The following is a 23203-nucleotide window of genomic DNA, read 5'->3' as shown; positions in this document are numbered from 1 at the left end:
TATTTAATTATATTTATTACTTTTTTAAAATTAATAATATTTAACATGCTTATTAATAAATATTTTCTATTTAATATTTACATTAAATTAATATCTATAATTAAATAAATCAGACTTCAAGATGGTAGATTTCTTTAGTAGAAGCAACTTTTAAATATTCTCGTTATTTCAATAATTATACAGCAATGACAGCTTATAATAGTCATGAACAATAATAGTCACAGACAATGCTACTTATTGAAATTACAATCAAATTTTTTTTTAACTTAGTTCGTATATCATTTGTATTGTGTTGCCAGAATTTATGTTATATATTTGAAAATGGTCGATCCTTTTTTGGTCTATAGAGACAAAAAAAAAATTAATTTGGTTATATACGTATTTAGTTTGAATGATTTTTTGAAGAATATTCAAGGATATTTCTCTCACAAAAACCTATTAAAATTATTTTATTATCACATTTTAAACAAATTTCAATCATTCACAAATTTTAATATGAATAAAATAAAAATTATCTGCTTATATAACGGGAGAACCCAAATCTTAGATTATTATTTAAAGATTAAAATTATTATTTGAAAATAATATAGTAAGGTACAATTATTCTAAATATATATATATTCACATAATGGTTTGATGGATGTGTTCATCGTCGCTCTTATAATTCTTTTCCGATAATCATTTGTTTTTTAAAAACAGACTTTGGAATTTGGATAAAGGATGGTAATTATTGCTTTCCATTGAAGCAGACAAGAACACATTTGACAGTGGCCACAGGTTCTTTCAGATATATTCTTCTATTCATATATTTGTATATATATATATGCACATATATTATGATTTTTAATAGAATAGTGTAACGATTAATTTTATACGAATTTGAAATGTAAATACATAAAATTGGAAACCTAATCAATTTTGAAATTATTAGATTAAACATGTGTGTGTGTGTGTATATATATATATATAAAAGGAAAATTAAATTATTTAAGAAGTTGATATATTTAAAAGCATTGAAAAGACATTGAGGCCCGCAGAAGAAAACAAAAAGAGTAAGATATGAATCTAAAAAAAAAATCCTTACATTCTTGTCCAGATTTTAACTGCAATCTTTTTATCACTGTTGAGCATGTGAAACTTTTGGCTCCATTTTTAACTGATACCACCTTCGATTCATATTATATATAAACTAACCCATTTATTTTTTAATCAAATATTTAACTATCAATTCATATTCTATACGTAAGAAAGCATCACAATACATGATTATGTAGAGTTGTCTAACTCAGCATAAACCATTATTGACTCTGCAATTCAATCCTATAAACACTCCCACGAAGACCATAAGAGAGAATACATATACATATAGCATCTTCATTTACATAGCCGTTTAAAGTTTTTAGAATTTTCAAACCATACACCGTGTGTATAAGTAACGATTACCAAGAACTTAAATTTTTACTTAAAATTTTTTCATATATGGTATTACATTTTTCGTCCCTCTCCATGTTTTAGGATATAATCCATAAGGATTTACCTGTTCTTTATACATAAATTTTTATGAAGATTTCACGAAGTTTTAGTAGTTACGTTGCTTTCAGAATAAATTCTCTCACTCGTGGCTAGTAAAAAGAAGTAGCAAGGTTGACGAATCATTACTGTGATGATAGAATGGTCCTTCTATCTCGTCCAATGAAGTATTTATTGTGCATTGCATACGACTCTACAATGAAATTCTAAGTTTTTATTTTTCATTGAAGAGAGAGAGAGAGAATATAGGGTATACACTTGACCCATGTCAATAAATGATTTAATTTTCCACCATTCTTTTTTCGAATGAGTTAAAAAAGAATACTGTAATCACCCCGTTGCTTTATATATATTTATTTCGCTTGTGATTCATCAATCCCAAAAATAATGTATCAACTTACTATTGAAGTCCTGTTTGAATAAAAACAAGATTTGGTATAATATTGAAGGCCTAGGTTGTCGTATATATATATATATACTCACACATCGGTATGGAGTAGTCGTGTGTGCCCAGGTGATAAAACGGTAGCTTCTAACTTGTAAGCAGACATAAAATATTATTACTTGGGGAAGAAAATTCTACGTGCATGTCATTTCATCATTCGATACACTAATTTTCTTTCCTTTTTCAAGAACCCAAAAAAACAAAAGAAAACTTAGTGCTTGATTCAATGAATTCGTTTTAATAACTTATCTTCATGCCTAGTTAACCCTCATTCTTAAAGGTAGGAGAACTCCATCTCTCTCTCTCTCTCTCTCTCTCTCTCTATACATATATATATTATATTATATTTACGTATACATATGTATAGTGTTTTACCCTTTTCAGTCCTCCAAAGTTCTGGTCTGTATATATATATATATATTTATATATATCGTATATTTGTGTTTGTCTGTATATGTATATGCAGAGTTCAAGAAGCTTATCAATTTCTATACAATTACATCGAGTGGTCAAAGATTGCGATAAATAATTAATAAAAGATAAAAACAAAAAGATGTTGCCTTTATCATATTTTTCCTTGGAATAATAATTCTAAACTTTTTCTAAAATTAATTAATTAATTAATTAATTAAAACGTAAAAATATTAGCGTTAAATTATGTTAATAAATTGAGGCGAGTGTCCGGTCAGTACGGATCGTTTTGGGTCCACCGCAAGTTTTCAATTACAATTTTTAAATATTTATTTCCTTAATTAATTTATTTATTTATTTATCCTTCCTACTATTTTAATATTCAAAATTTACAAATGCCAAAACTTAATTTATTACTTAAAATACTTATATTTTTAACTATGAATTTGTAAAACTTATTACTTATACCTTAATAATATTTCAAAAATGTCTCCAACTTTCTATTCCTATTCAACTCCACTATATATATATATATATACATGTGGCATTAGAGCATTAGTGTAAGTGGTGGAACTTTTTGGAGAAAAGGGTTTTACCTTTATAATCTCAAATGAAAAAAAAAAAAAACTTTATTTTTGGCATCACATAACTCATAAGTTGATGGAACAATTTCATCCATCATTAGCTCCCTTTTAATGCCCTTTTTACATATATATATATATATATTATTTGTTATAATACAAAATGTATTTGTTAAAAAAATTTATCTTATTTTTTTATTTAAAGTTCTAATAATGACTATTCTTCTATTATTATATTCATAATATGTTATTTTAACATTAGTGTTTGTTATAAAGTTATACCAGATTTTTATGTTTCTTTTTTTTTTTTTTGTTTCAAAGTAACGTTATAAATAAATTACATGTTTATAACTAAATAATGATTTAAACTTTATCATAGTAAATTTTTTTTTTCTTAATTGTGTTTTTAACTTGAGAATATGTTACACATTTATAAAATTTCTAAAAATTTAATTTTATTTAAGAAAATCGTAACTAATAATAAGTTCTTATAAAAAATTTTATTCTAACATTTTTCATGTTAAGATTCAAGTTTTCAGGAATATCCTATTTCGTTGATCAACTAATGATACTGGTGTTAGGATATGTTCCAAAGTTACTTTTTTATTCATCAATTTTTGCACGTGTTTCTTATGCTTACTATGACTGTATAATAAAAATAAGTCCATATTATCTACTATGCTATATGTCAATATGGGTCTCACCCTAATTATTAATGTCGTAGTTATCTCCACAAATGAAATAAATTTACCTAGCAAAATACTTAAAATTTGACGAGTCATTTTTTTTTTCTCTTTAACCAAACAATCACCATATTATGTAGCCTAAACCTATCACCTTACCATTATGGTTACTTGTGACTCATAGTATATCACCTGTCACCCCTACCAAATTAGGTAATTTAATTTAAAAATCTTATATATCTAAAGATTTTGATTGAGTTTTTCTTTATGATCATGTTCGTCGAAATTCAAAAAAAAAAAAAAAAAAATGCTTGAATGAACCAATATGTCCTCTCCTCTCTCTTTTGACCTCAAACTCAGCCTTAAAACTAAAAGATTAAACACATACTCTGACATACTTAAATGAAATGATCTTCATGATTTTGCCAGCCCATTAAACTTATTCACAGATAAGGAAAAACCTACTTCAGTGCTCTTGTCTGCCAATGTCCTCTTAAGATTAAAAATATATATGAAATAATAAAACTAGAAAAGTGTTTGCAGTGAATATATATTTTATATAAAACATTTGTCATTGTTGCAGTTATGGTTACTTTATGTAATCACATCATTACTTTGTTAACTTAAGACATTCTAATCTTTCAACTTCTTTTTTTTTTCTTGCAATTCAAGCAGACAATAATTTGACCAACTTTTTGGAATACCCAGTAAGTCATATACAGAGTTTTATGCTTGATTCTAACAGGATTCACCCTCCTATGTATTTTGTTAAAGGAGGGATATTGAATCCAGTAATCGAACAAAATTGTAAAGAATTACTACGAGTTTTTCCCCTTCTTTGCAGAATTAAACAAATAATTTTTTAATCTTAATTAATTGATGATAACAACAAAAAAAAAAAAGCCTTCTGTGTAAACCTTTTTTTGTTTGACAATTTTGTGCTCCATTGTGGGATCATAATATAGTTAGTTTCTGTCGGCAATAGCATCTTCATTTTTTTTGGGTTAAGATTTCTACTGTTGACTTGAAATTGATAATGAGATAGATGTGCAGTTGCAGATTACTTGCAGTGGTGTAAAATAAAAATTAGAAAAGGGAAGAGTACTAAGAGAAAGAGGGGTCAAGCCCACAAATGCTTCATATTGATTTCTACTTCTCTCACAGGGTTCGCCTCCTTGAGGAAAATTTTCTAACTTAATCTGAGATTTACAATTTAAAAACCCAGATAATCCTAAATATATATGGGTTTTTCGTGGGTCAGAGTCATTTGAACAAAAAAAAAAAAAAAAAGAACAACCCAGCAAACAAAAGAAGAAAAAGAGAAAGTTAAATGAGAGAAGCAAGGAAGCAGCTTCATCTTGAGAATTTAATTTCTCAAAAAAAAAAAAAAAAGAAGGATGAAGGTGATGAAGACGATAATGGTGATAGTGATGATGACGATGATGATCATGCGAGCATGGACGTTAGCGACTGGAAAACAACTTCTTCACAAGGAATGGTAAGACCCATATGATGATGAAAGCCAAATTCTTCTTCAGCCTGTTGGAGCAAATTCTGAAACTCTGGTCGAGTCAACAAAGAGATTGGTACAATGTATCTGCTTCTCTGTTCACCCACGTACACTACAAAATGACCCTTTGGGACATCCAATGGAAGACCTTCTTCATCCTGGTAACTTTGCTTCTTTCCTAAACTGGAACACCTCTTCAGGATCTGCTTCAGCACTGCTGTTTGGGGAAGTTTATTTGATTTTCTGATAGCCATTTTTGTAGTTTAGATAGAGAAAAACAGAAAAGTAAGAAAAGGAAGGAGGAAAATATGGTTGAAGAAGAAGAAGAAGGTTGGAGGAGTATTTAAGGAGAATAGAGAGAGAGGCATGTGGGGTGGGTATAGGTGTTTTTGGGGTCTGCGTGACCTAAACTAAAAAGGACATGTTGGGTGTCATCCCATTGGGCTTACACCTCTTGGGCACCCTCCCAAAGGACACCTTGGCCCCTCTCTCTCTCTCTCTCTCTCTTTCCTTTTCCTTTCCTGTTTAATACTTTTACTACTAGGCTGCCCTTTAACTGTCCTCAAGAGAGGGTCTGTGGTTGTAGCTTCAAGTTTCTAGTTTCTTAGATTCTGTTTGATTTGGGTTGGGGGAAAAGGGAAAAGGGAAAAAGGAAAAATGGGGGTGAAAACATTCCTCATCCTTGAAAACATAAGTTTTCTAAGTGATTTTGTGTCCTCTCTTTAAGGGTCTCTTTGACACACTTTCCTATTTTCTTGTTGCACCCTTGAAATTCTAATTCTCACACCACCACTTTTAATCTCATTCTTTTTACTTTTTTACATAATATAATATGTATATATATATATATATATATCCCTACAACTTTAATACAGTTTTTCCAACAGTCATGCTGGTATTAAAGAAAAAACTGACTCTAGTCAACCTGCATCAGATCACACTCATAAAAGAAATTAATATAATAATTACATGTTAATTATAATTAGTTTAACCGTAAATATATTAAAATTTTTTCTCTATATAATTATTATCAGTAAAGAGAATTAATCAAAAGAGGAAAGAAAAAAGACATATATTTATTATATAAAATTCATGATAAAATCTAGTGAAAGGAGGGCACTGTGGGAAATAAGAGGTGGAGGCAAGAAGGCCCCATTTGGACCACCCCCGCCCTCTGCAAATACATGTTTACAGCTTTTATGCTCATTCTAAAATGAAACACTTCAACCAGAAATACAGTGCCCACGTGCCTCTCCTCTATACACCAACGTATACATACATACATACATACATATATATGGTTTTCAAATTATTTCCACTTCCATGAAATAATTGCACCAAGTAGTGCCTTTTTTTTTTTTTTTTTTTAAAGAAAACACAACCATGTAGTACTATCTCTTGTTCATTATTTCTTCTCTTGCGTATACAATAATTATATTATCAAATGGATAGATGTCAACAGTCTTAAATCCTAATCAATTATACTCTAGCTAGCTAACTTATACATTGTATATATATATATAGAGAGAGGAAAAACTTGAGATCAATGGCTAAAAGCATCTTGCAAAAGAAGAATAACCAAGAATAGATGCTCCTTGACCTATACAATTATTCGTAGGGTGGGTAAAAAATTCTATGTGAGTTATAGACATGAAAAAAAAAATCGTCCACTAATCAATTCACTTACAAAGGAATTAATTATAGTAATAGTAAGAGATTGGTAAGATATTATAAATTACCTTAAACTTGTATTTTTGAGATCTCTATTGACGGAGACACATGCATTTCATATGTCGTACCTTGTACTAAGCGAGATCAATAGACAAAGGGGTAAGCACATGCTTCACACTTGTAAATATCACAATTATTGTGATCTTTGCAAATAACTCCAAGATTGTCGAACCTTCACTCTTAATCAAGGCATTATGATTAAGCTTAACATAATCATGAGGGGATCATGACCAAAGTAATGGGAAATAATAGTATCCCTTGTATACATTAGACATACCTCTAGGTCATTTATAATTATTAACTCATTAATATGACTAATTAATTTTTGAATTAACTCTTATGACTATATACACTTATTTTGGTGCATCTAATGATTTTACGACTATTATATTCATCACATAATATTGAAGAAATAAGTGAAACCCTTCGAATTGAGAATGGAGAATTCTATTAGTCTATCAAAATATATATCCTGCATCTTAGTCGAAATGAGATGTTGGTTTAACTTCCAAACCATCCTTGCATAGCCACACATTAGAATAAAATGTGTAAGATCCTCCTTAGCTTTACCATAAATAAAACAAATAGGATCAATAAGCAGATCCCTCATTGCCAACTATTTTCGCAAAGGTAATATATTTCTAACCAATCTCCAACCATATATTTTACCATCGGATTATATTTGTATTATATAGTTCTTTTTAAGGCACTATAAATACAAGAATAGTAGATTTAGGCAAAGAGATAGTACAAGACTTTCGCGCTAATAAATAATTCTATTATATATATATATACATATAAATATATATTTAAGAAACTCATCTCATCTCATCTCATCATAGATTACCATAAACCATAGGACTAAGGGAGGTATTTATGATGGTTTCGCTTATTCTAAAGCATTTTCTAAAATTTCCAAGACACATCTTTGAGTGTTTCTTTTTCTTATGCCTGTCTTATGGTGTTTTGAGTATGATCCAAGCGATTGTTTTAAAATGTCTTCTCATATCATAATGTGTTTTTTGGGTATTTTGAAAACATAAAATGTGACACTAGGAATTTATATTATACTGTACTTTTACTCTTATACATTCGTGTGAACATACGGCGTATTGCATGGTATATAATTCAAGGGCTTCATTAATAATGGGATTAAATTGGTAATATACTTATACAGAGTAATTTAGATATATATAAATATAGGATGTGTAGATATTGAGGAATTAGGGAAATGGCGGGGGGGGAGGAAAGCAAGCCATGTTCTGTGATTCAGATTTGTTGATAGTGAACGTAAGTTGCAGCAGTACGAACATAGTGATCCCCACCATGCTCCCAGCTAACAAAATTCAAATCCTGCACAGGCTAATTAATAATAATTTCCAATTAAAGTTTTTTTGGGTGCAATTAATTAATTATATATATATATATATAAGATTTTATGACATTGTGATATAGAGAAAGATTAATTAGAGAAAGATAATTGCTAATACGTTTTTAAGAACATAATTTGGATACATAATTGCAGTTCTTTCTTCCATTAACCCAAAACGTTTAAATATTTAACCACATTGTAATTGGAAATATTTAGTTATGAAATGTTAGATATAAATATATATATACACTATGTATATGTATGTATGTATTATGGGAGTGAATTAATAATATTGATGGGGAAATTTAAAAAAGCATGTGGAAGAAGATTGTGAGAAATCTTTGTGAAAGGAAATGAAGGGGAAGACTTGGGAGTGGGAAAAGGTCCCATTTACAGCTATTTAATTAAGACCCTCAGTTTCCGGAATTACGGACGATGTACTTGAACCACTTTAATTAACATAAATAATCTCACTTGGATTATCCAATTAAAACATCATTAATTATAAATAGATTATTTATTAATCTTTTAAATATAGTCATTTTTTTTGGGTCTAAACCAAATACCCAATCAGATTTGAACAAAAAACTTTGATTCAGAGTCAAATATTTTTTGATCCAACATTAACTATTTTAGTAATTGGATATGGGTTTGGTCATTAGAGAATTAAAATAATAGTACTTATGATTTTGATGTGTTATGTAGGGGCAACAGCTTCAATGAGGACCATATATATAGACCCACATCGAGAAATTGCAGGCCACCTCTACTTCATACATCCTTTTTCAGCCCACTGACATGTTGGGTTTTTAGGACCATTTTATGTTGATGAATGCCACATGCCGTCCTCTATAATTCAATTAAGCCTGCGGGCAAAGTTAGTTTCATATCAAACATATTAACTATACACACACATATATTTGGGTATGTGGCTAGAGCAGAGAAAGGGGTCAGTGTGTAAAGGATTTCAATAGGTTGTTTTCAATTTAATGCAGTTGGGAACAGGATAAAGACATATGCAATGTTCTCATCATATGTAATACGTATATATGTTTGTGTACAGCATTCATTGAATGCATAAACAAGTGGGGAACTCGGACCGAAACGTAGCGTTCGATGGTCCCTATGGATCTAATGAATATATATATATATATATGTATTTAATTTTAGTATTGATACATGTCTAAACAACCTTCCATTCTATAAATGTAAAAACATCCAGGTGCTGCCTTCAGTTTATTATTTCTTTCTCCAATCCCATAATTTCAATGCTAATATTCAGGTTTATCACATCAATTAGTTTATATCCTCACTTAGTAAAAATAATCGAAATATAAACAAATTATTTGGTATTATGCTCGCTCAGTTTTACTCTACGATTAGGTTTGCTTTAATCCAAAAACTACAGATGGTGAATTATTAGTCACTTCATAAGTTGGCTCTAAATTTAGGGCAGGTCCAAATTATTAGTCACTTCGTGAAGTTAAATCAAGAATTATGATCAAAGAATATACTGTCGTTGGGTCTCGTTGGTGTCTTCCATGTTGCTTGATCTGGTTCTTAACTAGACCAAGAATTATGGTCTGTTGGTGGATTCCATCTGTGAAACCAGTACTAAGATGAAGAAACCTACATGTGACATTCTTATGTTTGACGAGGTGATAAGTCTAGAATTTTGAAGGTTTGCTCTCGTGAACATAGTGCTAAGATGGGTTTTGAATAAAATTATCTTAATTATTTTTGCTCACCAATTAAAATCATTTTTAATTAGTATTTAGACTTAAGTTAAGATATATTTACACTCTAAAACAACTCTAATGACTCAATCCATGACAAAATATCCTTAATTAAATGCTTATTTAAGTTGATCATCTTAAATTCCTCCATTATTTTATCAGTTGAACTTAATATTTATCTCAACATGATATTTCTCCAGCTACTCAAAAAGTCTAGTTAACATGTATGACCCATTAGATTTTAATTATCTAACTAATATTAGATTTAATAATCAATCAAACTGATTAACGATATAATTAAATAAACTTCACCCCTAACTATTTGAATCCAACCTATGATTGACATCTAGCAATCATCATGACATACAGAAGACATTGAAATTCTCTCTCTAAAGAAAATAACATTTCCCTACAGGTAGAATATCTCCAACTACTCATTATTCAGTTTTTAACATTTAGGAATTTGTTTTACAGTATACAACCTCTCCAAGAGGTTTCGCAATACGCCTTAAATTTAACAAAGATACAAAATTGGTCCACATTTTATGCAAGTAAAACTCAATAAATTTGAATTTCTTTTAAGAAAAAGAAGAGAATTATTAGGGATAACATGTTTACCCAAAATTTTACGTGTGCACCAACCTGTAAAACCAAGGACAACTCTTATCACGATTGAAATTGGCAAGTTCGTAAGCTCAAATGGAGCCAAAGCTGCCTTCTTCTGAGGCAAATTGCATATTTGACTTGAACAGAAAATTGATTCAATTGAGCCATGAAATTTACACCGAAAAGTACCCAAAGTGCCACCAATTGCCAATTGGTGCTTGTTGATCCGTGGAAGATTATTAGACCATTTATAATTAAACTCCCTCATTATTGAAATTGTGCTTCTTGACAGTTTACAGAAACATGCAATCTATAACAATGAGTTGGAGTTGGATAATTACTTATCATCCCTTCTCAGGTATAAGTGGTGTTGTCTGATATAATCTATAACTTCATCTATCGTCAAATACTTTATTGATAACCCTCTTGAAATGCATTCCCTATAACATGAACAGAAGAAGTACCACCATCAATATGACCTTTCCATGGACAAAACTCTGCAACTTCGTGTATTTAGCACTGGTAACTACAGAAACACTCGGCTTACCTCACTCTTGTTGAACTAATTTGGTTAGGTACAAGTTCATCAACCACCTTAATGTTTAACTGCAAAAAGTTACACAGCAAACTTATATGTCAACACAACATTGCCATGGAAACCAGATAATTCATTGCATTATGGACTAGTTACAGATCATACTGATTTGTCAAAAGAAACTAGGGAAAAACTGAAGCTTTTACATGTCAGCAGTTGAATGAATCAGAATGATTTCGTTTCTTACATTAGATATCTTTTTGAGAAACTGAGGAATAAGACAATAGCCAATTTCATAATTTTAACAACCAAGGTCGAGAGAAGCATACAAATTCACAGTGGTAAGTATCAAAATCAAAGTCTTTGTGATTATCACAATTTCCCCCTGAAGATGGTCAAGATCACTGGGCACTCACCTTGTTCTCATTCAGAATCTCATCATTGTAGATGATTTTTTCAACATCTTGTCCTTCTCTGCGGATACAAACCACACCATAATCTTTGCAAATGGTTCTGACCTGGAAAGAAATCAAGGAGCTATGACTGATTGTCAAAACCCAGAAGAGAACGACATCTAAACTTATACCACCGATGGCATGACTTGAGTAGTAATCTAGCAGAAACCTATACTCAATTCAAATAAAAGCAGAAAAGATTGATGCCCTACTAACTAAAAATCTACTTATAGATCCAGTTTCTCAGCAAAGTAGCAGACATGTAAAAGAAAAACGTACAATTGAAATTGTCAACCACGCGGTAGAGGAAAAATAAGCATTTTGCCAACATCCATGGGTCTAAACCATGATTCGGTTTAATAAGAAATTCCAGAAAGGAGAAGAAAACCACTGAACATTAGGCCACCTATTGAAGAACTACAGCATATAGTTATAATTTATAAAATATGCATAGATCAAAATCTAGGGAAAATATATTATAAAGCAGTAACTCTATCTAAAATGGAAGTATAGCATACAAATAAAAATATATATGAATATTTACCTGTTCACGAATCCAAACTCCAGGAATGCTAAAAGATTGGAGTAAGTCAGAGCCACAGATAAGCATTACCTTAAGAGATCCTAGTAGGACAACAAAGAAAGCAAGCATTAGTATTATCAACAGGCATATGACATTAAAATAATATAAGATTTAACTGAAAAAAATACTATTCATACACAATGCAATGGTGTATCTAGGTATAAATAAAAATGTGATGCCTAAAGAACTAGCGCCAGAGACTAATTTCTTAAGAGTGTTGAGAGCATGCATTTTATATGAAGATCAGCAGACCATAAATCACTTCTTAACAATTTATTATTGTCGGACAAAAATTGCAAACAATTTATTTCCAGATTGTTCCTATAGAAAGAGAGAACCATGGGGATCTTAAAAATTATTCTCTCAAAAAAGGATCTTGAGAAAAACTGCAAAAACAATATCCATATACACAGGAAGATGCATTAAAAAGCAGGTGGATATCAAAAACCTTTTTTTTTTTTAAAGAAAAAGTATAGAAACTATATTAGTAAAGTACCAAAAAAGAAGGGGTACCGCCCATTTACAAGAGATTTATAAGTTAGTTAGTATATCAATGACATCCTCAAAATCCTCAGTCTTGATTATGTCATGATCTGACACAAGAAAACCGAAATAATTAAACCATTTCTCTCTTTATTCGCTAATATTATTCACAACTCCCTCAAAAGCTCTCAAGTTCCTCTCTTTCCATATGACCCAAAATATGAACAGGGGAATGAGTCTCGCAATTTCTGTTTTTAGTCCAATGCCCTCCCAAGCCCGAATAGAAGGTGGTGGCAATCTTCCTCTTCCCTAAGACACATGAAACATCCATTCGCCAGAGTAACACCTCTAGTCTTTAGTTTATCCAAGGTTAATATGTTTTTCCAGCAAGCCTCCCAAGCGAAGAAAGCCACTCTAGGGGGTGCAGAATTTTTTCAAATTAATTTGCTAGGAAAACAGGGGGGAGTTATTCAGCATATACCCCATCAATTTGCAGTAGTAAGAGCTAATAGAAAACTCGCCATTTTTGCTCCTCCTCCGCAACACCTGATCTGGATCGCTGCCCATTTGAAATTCGGAAATTTTCTTCAACATATTTTCATACTCCTCCACTTCCCAGTCATTCAAATTTCTGCTCACATTAACTGCCCAGATACATCTATTATTTTCCTACGAATAGGCCTCCTCCACCAGCATATCTTTGGCTTGTGCTATTGCGAAAATTTTAGGGTAGCAGAATTTTAGACAACCCCCCCTCCAACCATGAATCATGCCAGAATCTAGTGTTATTCCCTCTTCTCACTTTCCAAGTCAGATTTTCCTTGAAACCAGGTCAGCACATCTTGATTTTCTTCCATAAACCCAGGCCATGACCTCTCCTGTCCACCCTGCCCAAACCCATTAATGCGCAGCTCTGCCACCTAGCCATAATCACCCTTCTCCACATTCTACCTTCTTCTCTCAAGAATCTCCACAACCATTTTCCTTGCAAAGCTTTATCGAATAGAACCTGCCATGATTTGTGAAGAAATAGAGAAAGAAGAAATGTTGCAGAAACAGAAAAGAATATAAATGGAGATGAGAATGGAATTAGGATTTAGGAGGAAGAAAGAGCAGGAAAGATAGGAATACTGTAGGCAGAAATTTTAAGTTTCATTCATATTTTATGGATACAAAGAACCTGACCTGATTTGTGAAGAAATAGAGGAAGAAGAAGAAGAAATGTTGCAGAAACAGAAAAGAATATAGATGGAGATATAACAGAATTAGGATTTAGGAGGAAGAAAGAGTAGGAAAGATGAAGAGATAAGAGGAATTTCTGTAGGGAGAAATTTTAAGTTTCGTTCATATTTTATGGATACAAAGAACCTGACCTGATTTATGAAGAAATAAGAGGAAGAAGAAGAAGAAGAAATGTTGCACAAACAGAAAAGAATATAGATGGAGATATAAGAGAATTAGGATTTAGGAGGAAGAAAGAGAAGGAAAGATGAAGATATAAGAGGAATTGCTGTAGGGAGAGATTTTAAGTTTCATTCATATTTTATGGATACAAAAATCATTCCAACAGCACCTTTAATAGCAGAAAGTAATTAATTGAACTAATCTCTAACTAATTAAAACAATCTAACTCGTTATTTGTAACAAATTCTAACTACTATTAATTGGGGCCTTATAGTGACTATGTGAATGTACAGATAGAAGAGGGAGTTCTACAGGCTAAGCAAAAAGTAAATAGTTAATGACGGTCAACTCATATCTACATTTGCCTATTCTCAGCACATCAAAATCATTCCCATCTTAAACCTGCAATTACTGGTGTCTTTTTATTTTATTTTATTTTTATTTTTTTTTGTGCTGCGTAAAAGAGAGAACAATGATAACGTATGCACAGTTCCTAGCCAAAATTTTATTCTCTTACCCCTGGATATCAATCCACTTTCGCTCAAAAGACACTTGACTCTAGAGAGAACAGTTAGAGTACGCTGATATGTACTTTGATTTGCCTGTGATAAGAGTTCTGAAAATGTTAATCTTAGAAAAAGAAAAAACAAAGCTAAGAGCTTGAATGTAGAAAAATAAAAGATAAATCAGAATTGACACTGCAACAGCCTGCTAATGCCAATAGATTTGTATTTATTAACAGAAAAAGAAAGATAAAGCAGATGAAACATCGGTAATTTCTAGATTACATTAATGTAATTTTTATAAATCTGGTCTCTGAAAGAGAAAATTTACCTCCCATGAATCAACCATTATAAACTCAGAGCTTTTGCAGGCTAGATTACATAACTTTACACGATGTTCAGCTGGTATAAGACTCTGCATAAGCAGTCAAGGCCCTGGTTTATTAGACTGTGAGATCATATAAAACCACTGAGGAAAGTACTCTCTGAAGTCCTCGAAGAAAACTTGACAATGCCATCAAACAAACCAAAAGTAACTAAATTCAAAACTGCAGAACCCATTTAAATTTGATAACATAAACTGTACAGTTATGTAATGTGACAATGAGGGTGATGCACCATTGATTTTTACAAACATTTATCAAATACCAACATCCATTAAAGTAAAAAGGAAATAGGAAATCAACCATAATCTTTTATATTATTATAAATTAACAACAGGCAATACCACCATTCTGTTGCACATAGGGTCAATTATATATAAGGCCACCTGTCCATGTGCAACCATTAATGGTTGCAATGGTACACAACCAGTGAGAGACCCAAAAGAATTAAGGTACTCAGATGCTGTCGTCTATCCAATCTGTCTCCAGAGAAGTGTTATGGTCAATCTATCTAGTTAGGCATCTAGTTATGGGTTTGAAAAGGTAAAATCAAATTGAAGGCTAGAGCATGCCAATGTGCAACCATTTAATGGTTGCAATGTATGCAATCAGTGAGAGACCCAAAACAATTGAGGTACCTGGTGTTGTCATAGATCCAAGCTACCTACTACAGGAGTATTATGCTCAATCTATCTAGTTTTGGATTTAGTTATGGGGTTGAAAAGAGTAAAATCAAATTGAAGGCTAAAGCATTTAGATGTTTTTGGACATGATTGATGATAAAATGGGCTCATTCCAAAGAAACCAACAATCTGCTTAAATTTCATTCTGAGAACATCCTTTAAATACAGTTGATCACAAGAAAAATGTAAAACTATTCACTATATAAGTACTCACCCACAATTTCTACATAAATAATAACCACCTAAAAGTACAAATACTTGACACCAAAACAGCATGGAAATTGAAAAAAAAAATTGCAGGAAAACTGAAAATGGTTGCTGCCATCGGGACAGGGACTTGACAGTGAGTGGTTTAACAATCCATAACAAAACAGACTCAAGTTATTACAAATCTCATGTGAGTTCCGCATATTTTCCCTGTGTCTGACAAGTTAACATCAGGCCTTGTACTTGCATGTCTATCAGTATGTTGTAGAAGTCTACATACCCTTTTGTTGTACGCATCACTAACGGGGGACATGTAGCCTCCAATGACACAATAGCCCTCTGAATTTAAAGCATCTCTGGCCAGCTCTAAGCATAAATGTGGAATTGATTATGTAAATGAATTTATTATACTTTCAAATGAAAATTACACTATTTTTTTAACTAGAAAAGAAAAAAGATATTATAGACAGAAAGTTTCAAAGGATATCACCCAAGTAGGCAACCAAGAAAATTACAAGAAGAATTAGTCAGACTATCTAAGAGGTCCCCAGGATTCTCAGTGTGAAGTGGGTGAACATTAAACGAAAACATAAGGTCTTGAATCATCTATCTCTTATCCTAAAGAAAATCACAAAATCATTGCACACTTAAATACAATCCACAAAATTCAAATAGAGTGTCAATAATATCTATATACTTCATCTCGAATTAATAAGCTGCATATGAAAGACTAATTCCTTATATCCTCAATGATGAAAAAAGCAACTTCACCAGAAGAGCATCATGAAAAATCAAAACAACTCCGGTAACTTTCAAGAATAATAAGGCAAACAAGCTAATTTTGAAAGGAATAATTTAGTTCAAATACAAAGTCAGTGCAAACACAGGATACCAGAGGTAACATAAAACCATAAAATATAGTCATGTCCTGCCACCGGGGATTATAATAATAAGCCAACAAATATAAGCATTTCACCAGGGATAATGAGTTTTTATGTCACCATCTAGCTATTAAAATGAAAGAACGAAGAATAATTGTTGTCAAACCGATAATATATCATAACTAGGTAACACTACTAGCAGGTAATGTCACATAACATAACATAAACTAAATACAGTTGTAGTTCTAAGCAAACAAACACCTGGATTTTTGTTCTTCTTCACTTCCGAAGAGAAGTTAGCGTTTGAAGAATGCATAAGGTCAGGAAAGAACAAAAGAAACGTGTTATGCATTTTTCACTGAACTTGAAGTTATAGCCAATAACAATAGACAAGAAAAACGCCCGAGCCAACGCGTAACTCACCAAACATGCGCAAGTGCATAAAGGTAGGAGGATTGAAACTCCCGGTTGCTACAAGAACAACAAAAGTCTTCTCCCTGGTATACGGAAAGAAAATTAGTGATCACGAACAAACAGGCATTTCTAAAATACCGTGACATATACTCCAAAGCTCATAACGACAAAACTCGAATTGGATTATTTAGAATGCCAAATGAGTGGCATAAAAACAAAGAAGATGAAGCATTTGCGTAGTCGAGACTTACGCGGTCACTGATTCTGAGAACAACTTATCCAACGGCAAGGGGATGTCCATAGAGGATAGCGAGAGAGAATTACTACCGGAGGAACTAAACCTCTGTTACGTACAGCGAGCGAGAGAGATCAGCGAAGCAAAAGAGTCATAGGCAAAGCATAAGTGGTATCAAAGTTTCAGATCCCCAAAAGCGAAGAAGAGCGTTTGGAAGAAAGGAAGAAGTTACCTGTAACAGAAAGAGGCCAAGTCGAAATTATTAATCGGCAAAGACAATAATAATCATATTATTTATATGTATAATAAAACAATGAGATAACTTAATCAATTACTCAAATTAAGGAAATTTTAATTTGTTATTAATTTTATTTATATTATGATAAATAATATATTATTATATGTTATTATTTTGTTTATTATTATTATTATTATTATTTTTTGGGTTGGACCTAATTCCAAGTGAGATCGGGGTCCGGTGGTATTAGACTTAAGTGGCCAAATGGAAAATACATTCAACACTCTCTCAATCGGTCAAACCGTCTGTAATTTATTTTAAAGATTCATTATATACATCTAATTTTAAATCTCTATTTTATCCCTCGTTACCCAAAAAAAAAAAAAAAAAAGACACACCTATATTTCCTCCTCCAATTTTTATAAGATAAGATATTTAAAAAAATACGCTCGCTTGAATAGGCTCATGTAATAGTCGTAATGTGTCCACATATTTTGTACATTTGCTGAGGTGGGCCCCACAATTGCCACTTCACCAAGATGGGACCCACGGTTTCCCAACTAACTACAGTTAACTTTCTATTGTAATTCACCAACTGAAAACCACAGCTGCATGTGCAAAGATGACCAGTTTACATCACGCACCAATACAAGACCCCCATGATTGTCGGTCGCCGGTCATCTTTTTGAATCAACGGCAGATACGACGCCGCATTCCTTACTTCAGCGCCAAGTCTATCCCCTTCCCGCCACAGAAAGTAAATAAAACCATCACCAGGGGTATTTCCGTCCTTTCATGACCAAAAGAACGTAAAAGAAAAGCCGCGAGAAATTTTGCAGTGTCGGTGTCCATAAAAGAAGAGCCACCAGAGCAGAGCAGAGCAGAGAAATGAGGGGTCGGTGTTTCCCGATTTGCCCAGATCCAGCTCTCCCATTCCTTAATTAGACCCTTCTTCGTCATCTCACCTCCCAAATTAAGCTTCTTCTTACCCACATTTCCCAACTTAGCCCCTTCTTTTCTTTTTCTAAACCCTAATACCATTACCTTCCATGCTCTTCATTTGAAATAGATCTGGAGTTCAGGCCTCGATATAGAAAAATGGGGCGTAAATCCAAGTCCAGAGGTTGGTGCGGATGGTTTCTGGTTTTGATCATATTGGCTCTCGTCGTCGGTGCCGTTGTGTACACTATCAAGAAGAGAATCGCTAAATCCGATGACGACTCTCCGGTTCCTGGTCCGCCGGGCGCCGTCCAGAAGAAGTACGCAGACGCCCTCAACATTGCAATGCAGTTCTTTGATGTGCAGAAATGTATTACTTCCTCTTCATTTCCTATATTCTTACATATTTTACCACATTCAGTTTTTTTAATGCTTACCCTGTAACCGGTGCCTTCTTGTTTTGTTGCCTGCATGTGCAAATGTTTCAACTAACCTCCGTTTTTACCTTTACTTCTCTTGTTTTTTTAATTTGTACCGAGAATCTGTTTCCTATTCATAAATTATACTTGATGTTTAATGATCTTTTTAAGCCTTCAAAATTTACACAATGGCAGTTGAATTGGGTAAGCAACCTTTCTCTGTGCATATGTCTTGTTGCAGCTGGTAAGTTAGTTGACAATAAGATATCATGGAGGGGAGATTCGGCGATAAAGGATGGAAGTGAAGCAAAGCTCGACCTGTCTAAAGGCATGTATGATGCAGGGGATCATATGAAGTTTGGTTTTCCTATGGCTTTCACTGCTACAGTGCTCTCATGGGCCATTCTCGAGTATGGAGATCAGATGGGTGTGGTGAACCAATTAGAACCTGCCAAAGACTCGCTCAAGTGGATCACTGACTACCTTATAAATGCTCATCCTTCTGATAATGTTCTCTACATACAGGTATCTCAATTCCCTTCCACTGCCATTTCCTTTTTGAATTGTCTTCATCTTTATTAATCGTCACTTCCCTTTCAAGTTTTCTTAAAACATTCCCTTCATTTAGAAAGAAATAGGACATAAAGTTGGTAAATCTATTCCGAGATTTGAAAACTGGAATCTCGCATCTCTAAGAGGGTTCAAGGGATGGAAGGTCTTATTTTTTTAAGGCATTTGCTTCCTTTTATATGCATATCAGTAGTACATTACAAGTTCTTTTATTACAACTAAGACTTTCCTAGCCATGAGAACGAATCTATATCCATCAACTTTGGAGTCAATTACTTGGCTGACGAACTTGCTTAACATAGTAACGAAACCTCATGTAAATTTTTTTCTTTTATTTGTATGGATTCTTTTCTATCCAACCAACCGAAGGAATATCATCAACTAAGCTCATCTATCTTCTCTCTCTCTCTCTCTCTGGTTATAAAAAAAAAGAGCTTCTAAAACATATCATAATTAACAGGTGGGTGATCCGGAAGCAGACCATAAATGCTGGGAAAGGCCTGAAACCATGAAGGGGAAGAGGCCCCTCACACAAATCAACACATCTGTTCCTGGAACAGAGGTTGCTGCAGAAACTGCTGCAGCCATGGCTTCAGCATCTCTGGTTTTTAAGGAAGGCGACTCTGCATATTCAAGCACACTTCTCAAGCATGCAAAACAATTGTTTACTTTTGCCAATAATCATAGAGGTTCTTATAGTGAAAACATTCCAGAAGTTCAAACCTATTACAATTCAACTGGATATGGAGATGAACTCTTATGGGCAGCTAGCTGGCTTTATCATGCAACCAGGGACAAAACATACCTTCAGTTTGTGACTGAAAACGGGGATGAATTTGCCAACTTTGGAAGTCCAACCTGGTTCAGCTGGGATAATAAGCTTGCAGGAACGCAGGTGAGACGAAGTTTACATATTACTCAGCTCTATTGAATCATTTTTCTTTTTATACGGCAGCTACATTTATCGGACTCTATTATCGTGCTCATCTTTTGAGAGTCTATGAAGCTTGTTAAATTCCAGATACTACTGGCGATACTTTGTGATGATTTAATGGTATGCTTGTGTCTATCATGCTTTCATAATCATGGCATTTTCTTTTATGTCATGGTTGGTGACTCTAGATATATTATGAAATGCCAAAACCATGATTTTCCCTCAAATTATCTGCTCTCGAATAAAGAGTATGTTAATGTGTGTTCCTACGTCTGTTTAGTCTGTTTCTATATCTTGTTAGCCTAGTAGAGATCTCTCACTTAACATTGCCAAAAACCATAACTTTGTTCTGTCTGTGAGGAGAACTGAAGTTTCTAGTGAAAGACAAAAAAGCACTAATATTTTACCAGAAATTAGAGAAGCTTATAGTTTTTTATAAGACTGATCAATTATGTAAATAAATTCATCTGATACTTCAAATTTCATAGATAAAAGAGGCTGTCGTATGTGTTTAAGGTACAGTTTGCAAGTGGATCCATTTTCTCTTCCTGGATATCATATGCATATGTGATTTTGATGAGATCATAAGGAAATGATTTGAGAAACTTTTTTTCTTTTTATATCTGCATAATGCTGCTTTTTAACCTTGTGAATGACAGTGCTTTCTTGATGCAGGTCTTGCTGTCCAGGTTAACATTCTTTGGCACTAAAGACACCTCAGGGAATAATGGCCTTCTAAAGTACAGACAGACAGCTGAGGCTATTATGTGTGGCCTCCTCCCAAAGTCCCCAACAGCCACATCTAGTAGAACAGATGGTAATTTCTCATTAAATCCTATATTTGACCTGCCACTGGAGCTTGCTTCACCTTCACATTCCCCTTACACCTGCCAGTAACTCTTTTTCCAGACTATAAAGTTCCTATATACTGCTCATGGGAGAAGATTTAGTCACATCGCTTGAAATTTGTTTTAAATTTGGGTGCATACAATCACAAGAATGTTAGAACTAGGTAACTGTACTATCTTCCAGATCTGAATCGTCAAGTATTATGATCTACCTTTTTCTTCCCACAGTTCTTATATTGTTGGACGTTTCCAAGTACAAACCTTGACCTTAAATACATATGATGACATGGGTCTTGTCCTGTCCTTCTTATCTTGCAGGCTTGGGGAAACATTTGTCTTCCCTCGTCTTCCATTTGTCATCCTGTGAAGGAAAATGAAAACAGTCATGCATAGAATTATGATCAATGAAATATTTGCTATAGAGAGATAAAAAGAGATCTCAAGATCATATCCAAAGATTATATTGACCACAGCATGGAATAATTAGTACCCTGTATTTAATAGTCATAGAAGCAGGTAATTATAAAATCCATAAGCACGCTCCATCTATTATCTGCTAACTGAGAATTTGATAGGAGCAAGCAGATGCTTGAGGCAGTCAAAGACACATGATTTTGTGATACCAAACTTATCTAATCAATGTATCCTATCTGAATTATGCTTATTCTCCTACAAAGGATTGCATTAACTTGCAAGACAATCTTAAATCGATCCTAAGAGCACAGTCATCCATGTCATTTAAGTGATGCCATTTGCTTACACTGAAGTTCCTCAAATGCAGGTGGTCTTATATGGGTCAGTGACTGGAATGCCTTGCAACATCCCGTTGCTTCAGCATTTTTAGCTTCTCTTTACAGTGATTACATGCTCACATCACGAACTGCCAGGCTTTCCTGCAGTGGGGAATCCTTCAAACCATCAGAGCTTAGAAAGTTTGCCAAATCCCAGGTATGCCATTCTTCCTTATGAGACATAGATAGTGGGTACATAAGCTGTCCGAATGTAATAAACAAGAAACCCCATCTTCAATTTAATTTAATCATGAGAAGAATTCAACTTTTGTTTCTTTCCAGGCTGATTATGTCTTGGGTGACAATCCTTTGAAAATGAGCTTCCTAGTGGGCTACGGGGAGAAATACCCACAGTTTGTGCACCACAGAGGAGCTTCAATTCCAACTGATGCAACAACTGGCTGCACCGATGGCTTCAGGTGGCTTGACTCGGACGAACCTAATCCTAATGTAGCTGTTGGAGCACTTGTTGGCGGACCATTTCTAAATGAAACTTATATCGACTCTCGGAACAACTCCATGCAAGGGGAACCCAGCACATATAATGGTGCCGTTGTTGTCGGTCTCCTATCAAGTTTAGTGACCACGTCTTCTGCAGTTCAATCCTTTGCCTAAAGTAGCCTCGGTACACAATTACTACACGTTGATTGTATTATATGTAAGGTGTATGCATATTCATTCTCTACAGATACTCTTTTTCTTTTGGTAATGATTTTTACCAAGTTCTTAGTATATGAATAGATGTATCTTTTGCTCCTTCGCCCGTCAATCAGATTCTCTTTTTATCTTGGTAAGTGAGATGCCGGTTCTCAAACCTTGTACCGTTTGGAGTTTTAAGTGTTAGGACAATGTTAATGCTCGGAGACCTGAGTAGGTCCTTTAAATCCTGTTGTTGGCGACTTGGCAGCTTATTGACATGAGATAGCAAAATAAAAGAGATTTTTTTAACCTTTGTTATAAAATTATTGCCATAAACTCTATGATTTGGTAGTTTTCAATCTTTTAATTGAAAATATTAACTAGATTTATGTTTGTATTGTAGTATTAAATTTTAATTTAAAATTAATTCCAAGTAAGTGTAAGAATAATTTAA

General features: G+C 33.2%; 2 protein-coding genes and 1 pseudogene across 4 annotated transcripts; 1 reads left to right on the top strand and 2 right to left on the bottom strand.

Annotated features, from left to right (window-relative positions):
• Positions 1–4755: 4755 nt before the first annotated feature.
• On the bottom strand, positions 4756–5688 carry LOC110818073 (protein SMALL AUXIN UP-REGULATED RNA 51 pseudogene; annotated as a pseudogene).
• Positions 5689–10699: 5011 nt separating this feature from the next.
• Positions 10700–17660, bottom strand: NMNAT (nicotinate/nicotinamide mononucleotide adenyltransferase). 3 transcript variants are annotated; one of them, XM_088210507.1, is made up of 11 exons: positions 17604–17660; positions 17388–17479; positions 17146–17219; positions 16984–17004; positions 16122–16207; positions 14900–14983; positions 14583–14667; positions 12140–12219; positions 11557–11658; positions 11153–11211; positions 10700–11045 (listed from the first exon to the last, which is right to left on the bottom strand). In XM_088210507.1, the coding sequence occupies exons 2-11, from the start codon at positions 17435–17437 to the stop codon at positions 10943–10945; spliced, it is 744 nt and encodes a 247-aa protein (XP_088066633.1). In that variant the 5' UTR covers positions 17438–17479; positions 17604–17660; the 3' UTR covers positions 10700–10942. The 3 variants fall into 3 exon arrangements, with proteins under 3 accessions (XP_088066633.1, XP_021902517.1, XP_021902514.1); XM_022046825.2 differs by lacking the exon at positions 16984–17004; XM_022046822.2 differs by lacking the exon at positions 17604–17660 and having other exon boundaries at positions 17388–17597.
• A 782-nt stretch (positions 17661–18442) lies between these two features.
• Positions 18443–22904, top strand: GH9B7 (glycosyl hydrolase 9B7). The gene is made up of 6 exons (XM_022046975.2): positions 18443–18918; positions 19209–19492; positions 19998–20432; positions 21147–21288; positions 22101–22267; positions 22393–22904. Exons 1-6 carry the CDS (start codon positions 18708–18710, stop codon positions 22723–22725), a joined length of 1572 nt encoding a protein of 523 aa, XP_021902667.1. The 5' UTR covers positions 18443–18707; the 3' UTR covers positions 22726–22904.
• Positions 22905–23203: the final 299 nt, after the last annotated feature.

The sequence above is a fragment of the Carica papaya genome, chromosome 1, assembly GCF_054855325.1.
Source record: "Carica papaya isolate Zhongbai chromosome 1, ASM5485532v1, whole genome shotgun sequence".
In the NCBI taxonomy this organism is placed as follows: Eukaryota; Viridiplantae; Streptophyta; class Magnoliopsida; order Brassicales; family Caricaceae; genus Carica; species Carica papaya.
Note: the sequence above shows the minus strand (reverse complement) of the source record. Positions and strands in the feature narration are given on the sequence as shown.

Coding starts and splice junctions, on each gene's coding strand:
- NMNAT (XM_088210507.1), bottom strand. CDS start 17,437: ATGGACATCCCCTTGCCGTTGGATAAGTTGTTCTCAGAATCAGTGACC. Junction 16,208..16,983: donor GAAGAAGAACAAAAATCCAG/GTGTTTGTTTGC, acceptor ATTTATGCTTAG/AGCTGGCCAGAGATGCTTTA. Junction 11,212..11,556: donor AGATTCTGAATGAGAACAAG/GTGAGTGCCCAG, acceptor AACTTTTTGCAG/TTAAACATTAAGGTGGTTGA.
- GH9B7 (XM_022046975.2), top strand. CDS start 18,708: ATGGGGCGTAAATCCAAGTCCAGAGGTTGGTGCGGATGGTTTCTGGTT. Junction 21,289..22,100: donor CACATCTAGTAGAACAGATG/GTAATTTCTCAT, acceptor CCTCAAATGCAG/GTGGTCTTATATGGGTCAGT. Junction 22,268..22,392: donor GAAAGTTTGCCAAATCCCAG/GTATGCCATTCT, acceptor GTTTCTTTCCAG/GCTGATTATGTCTTGGGTGA.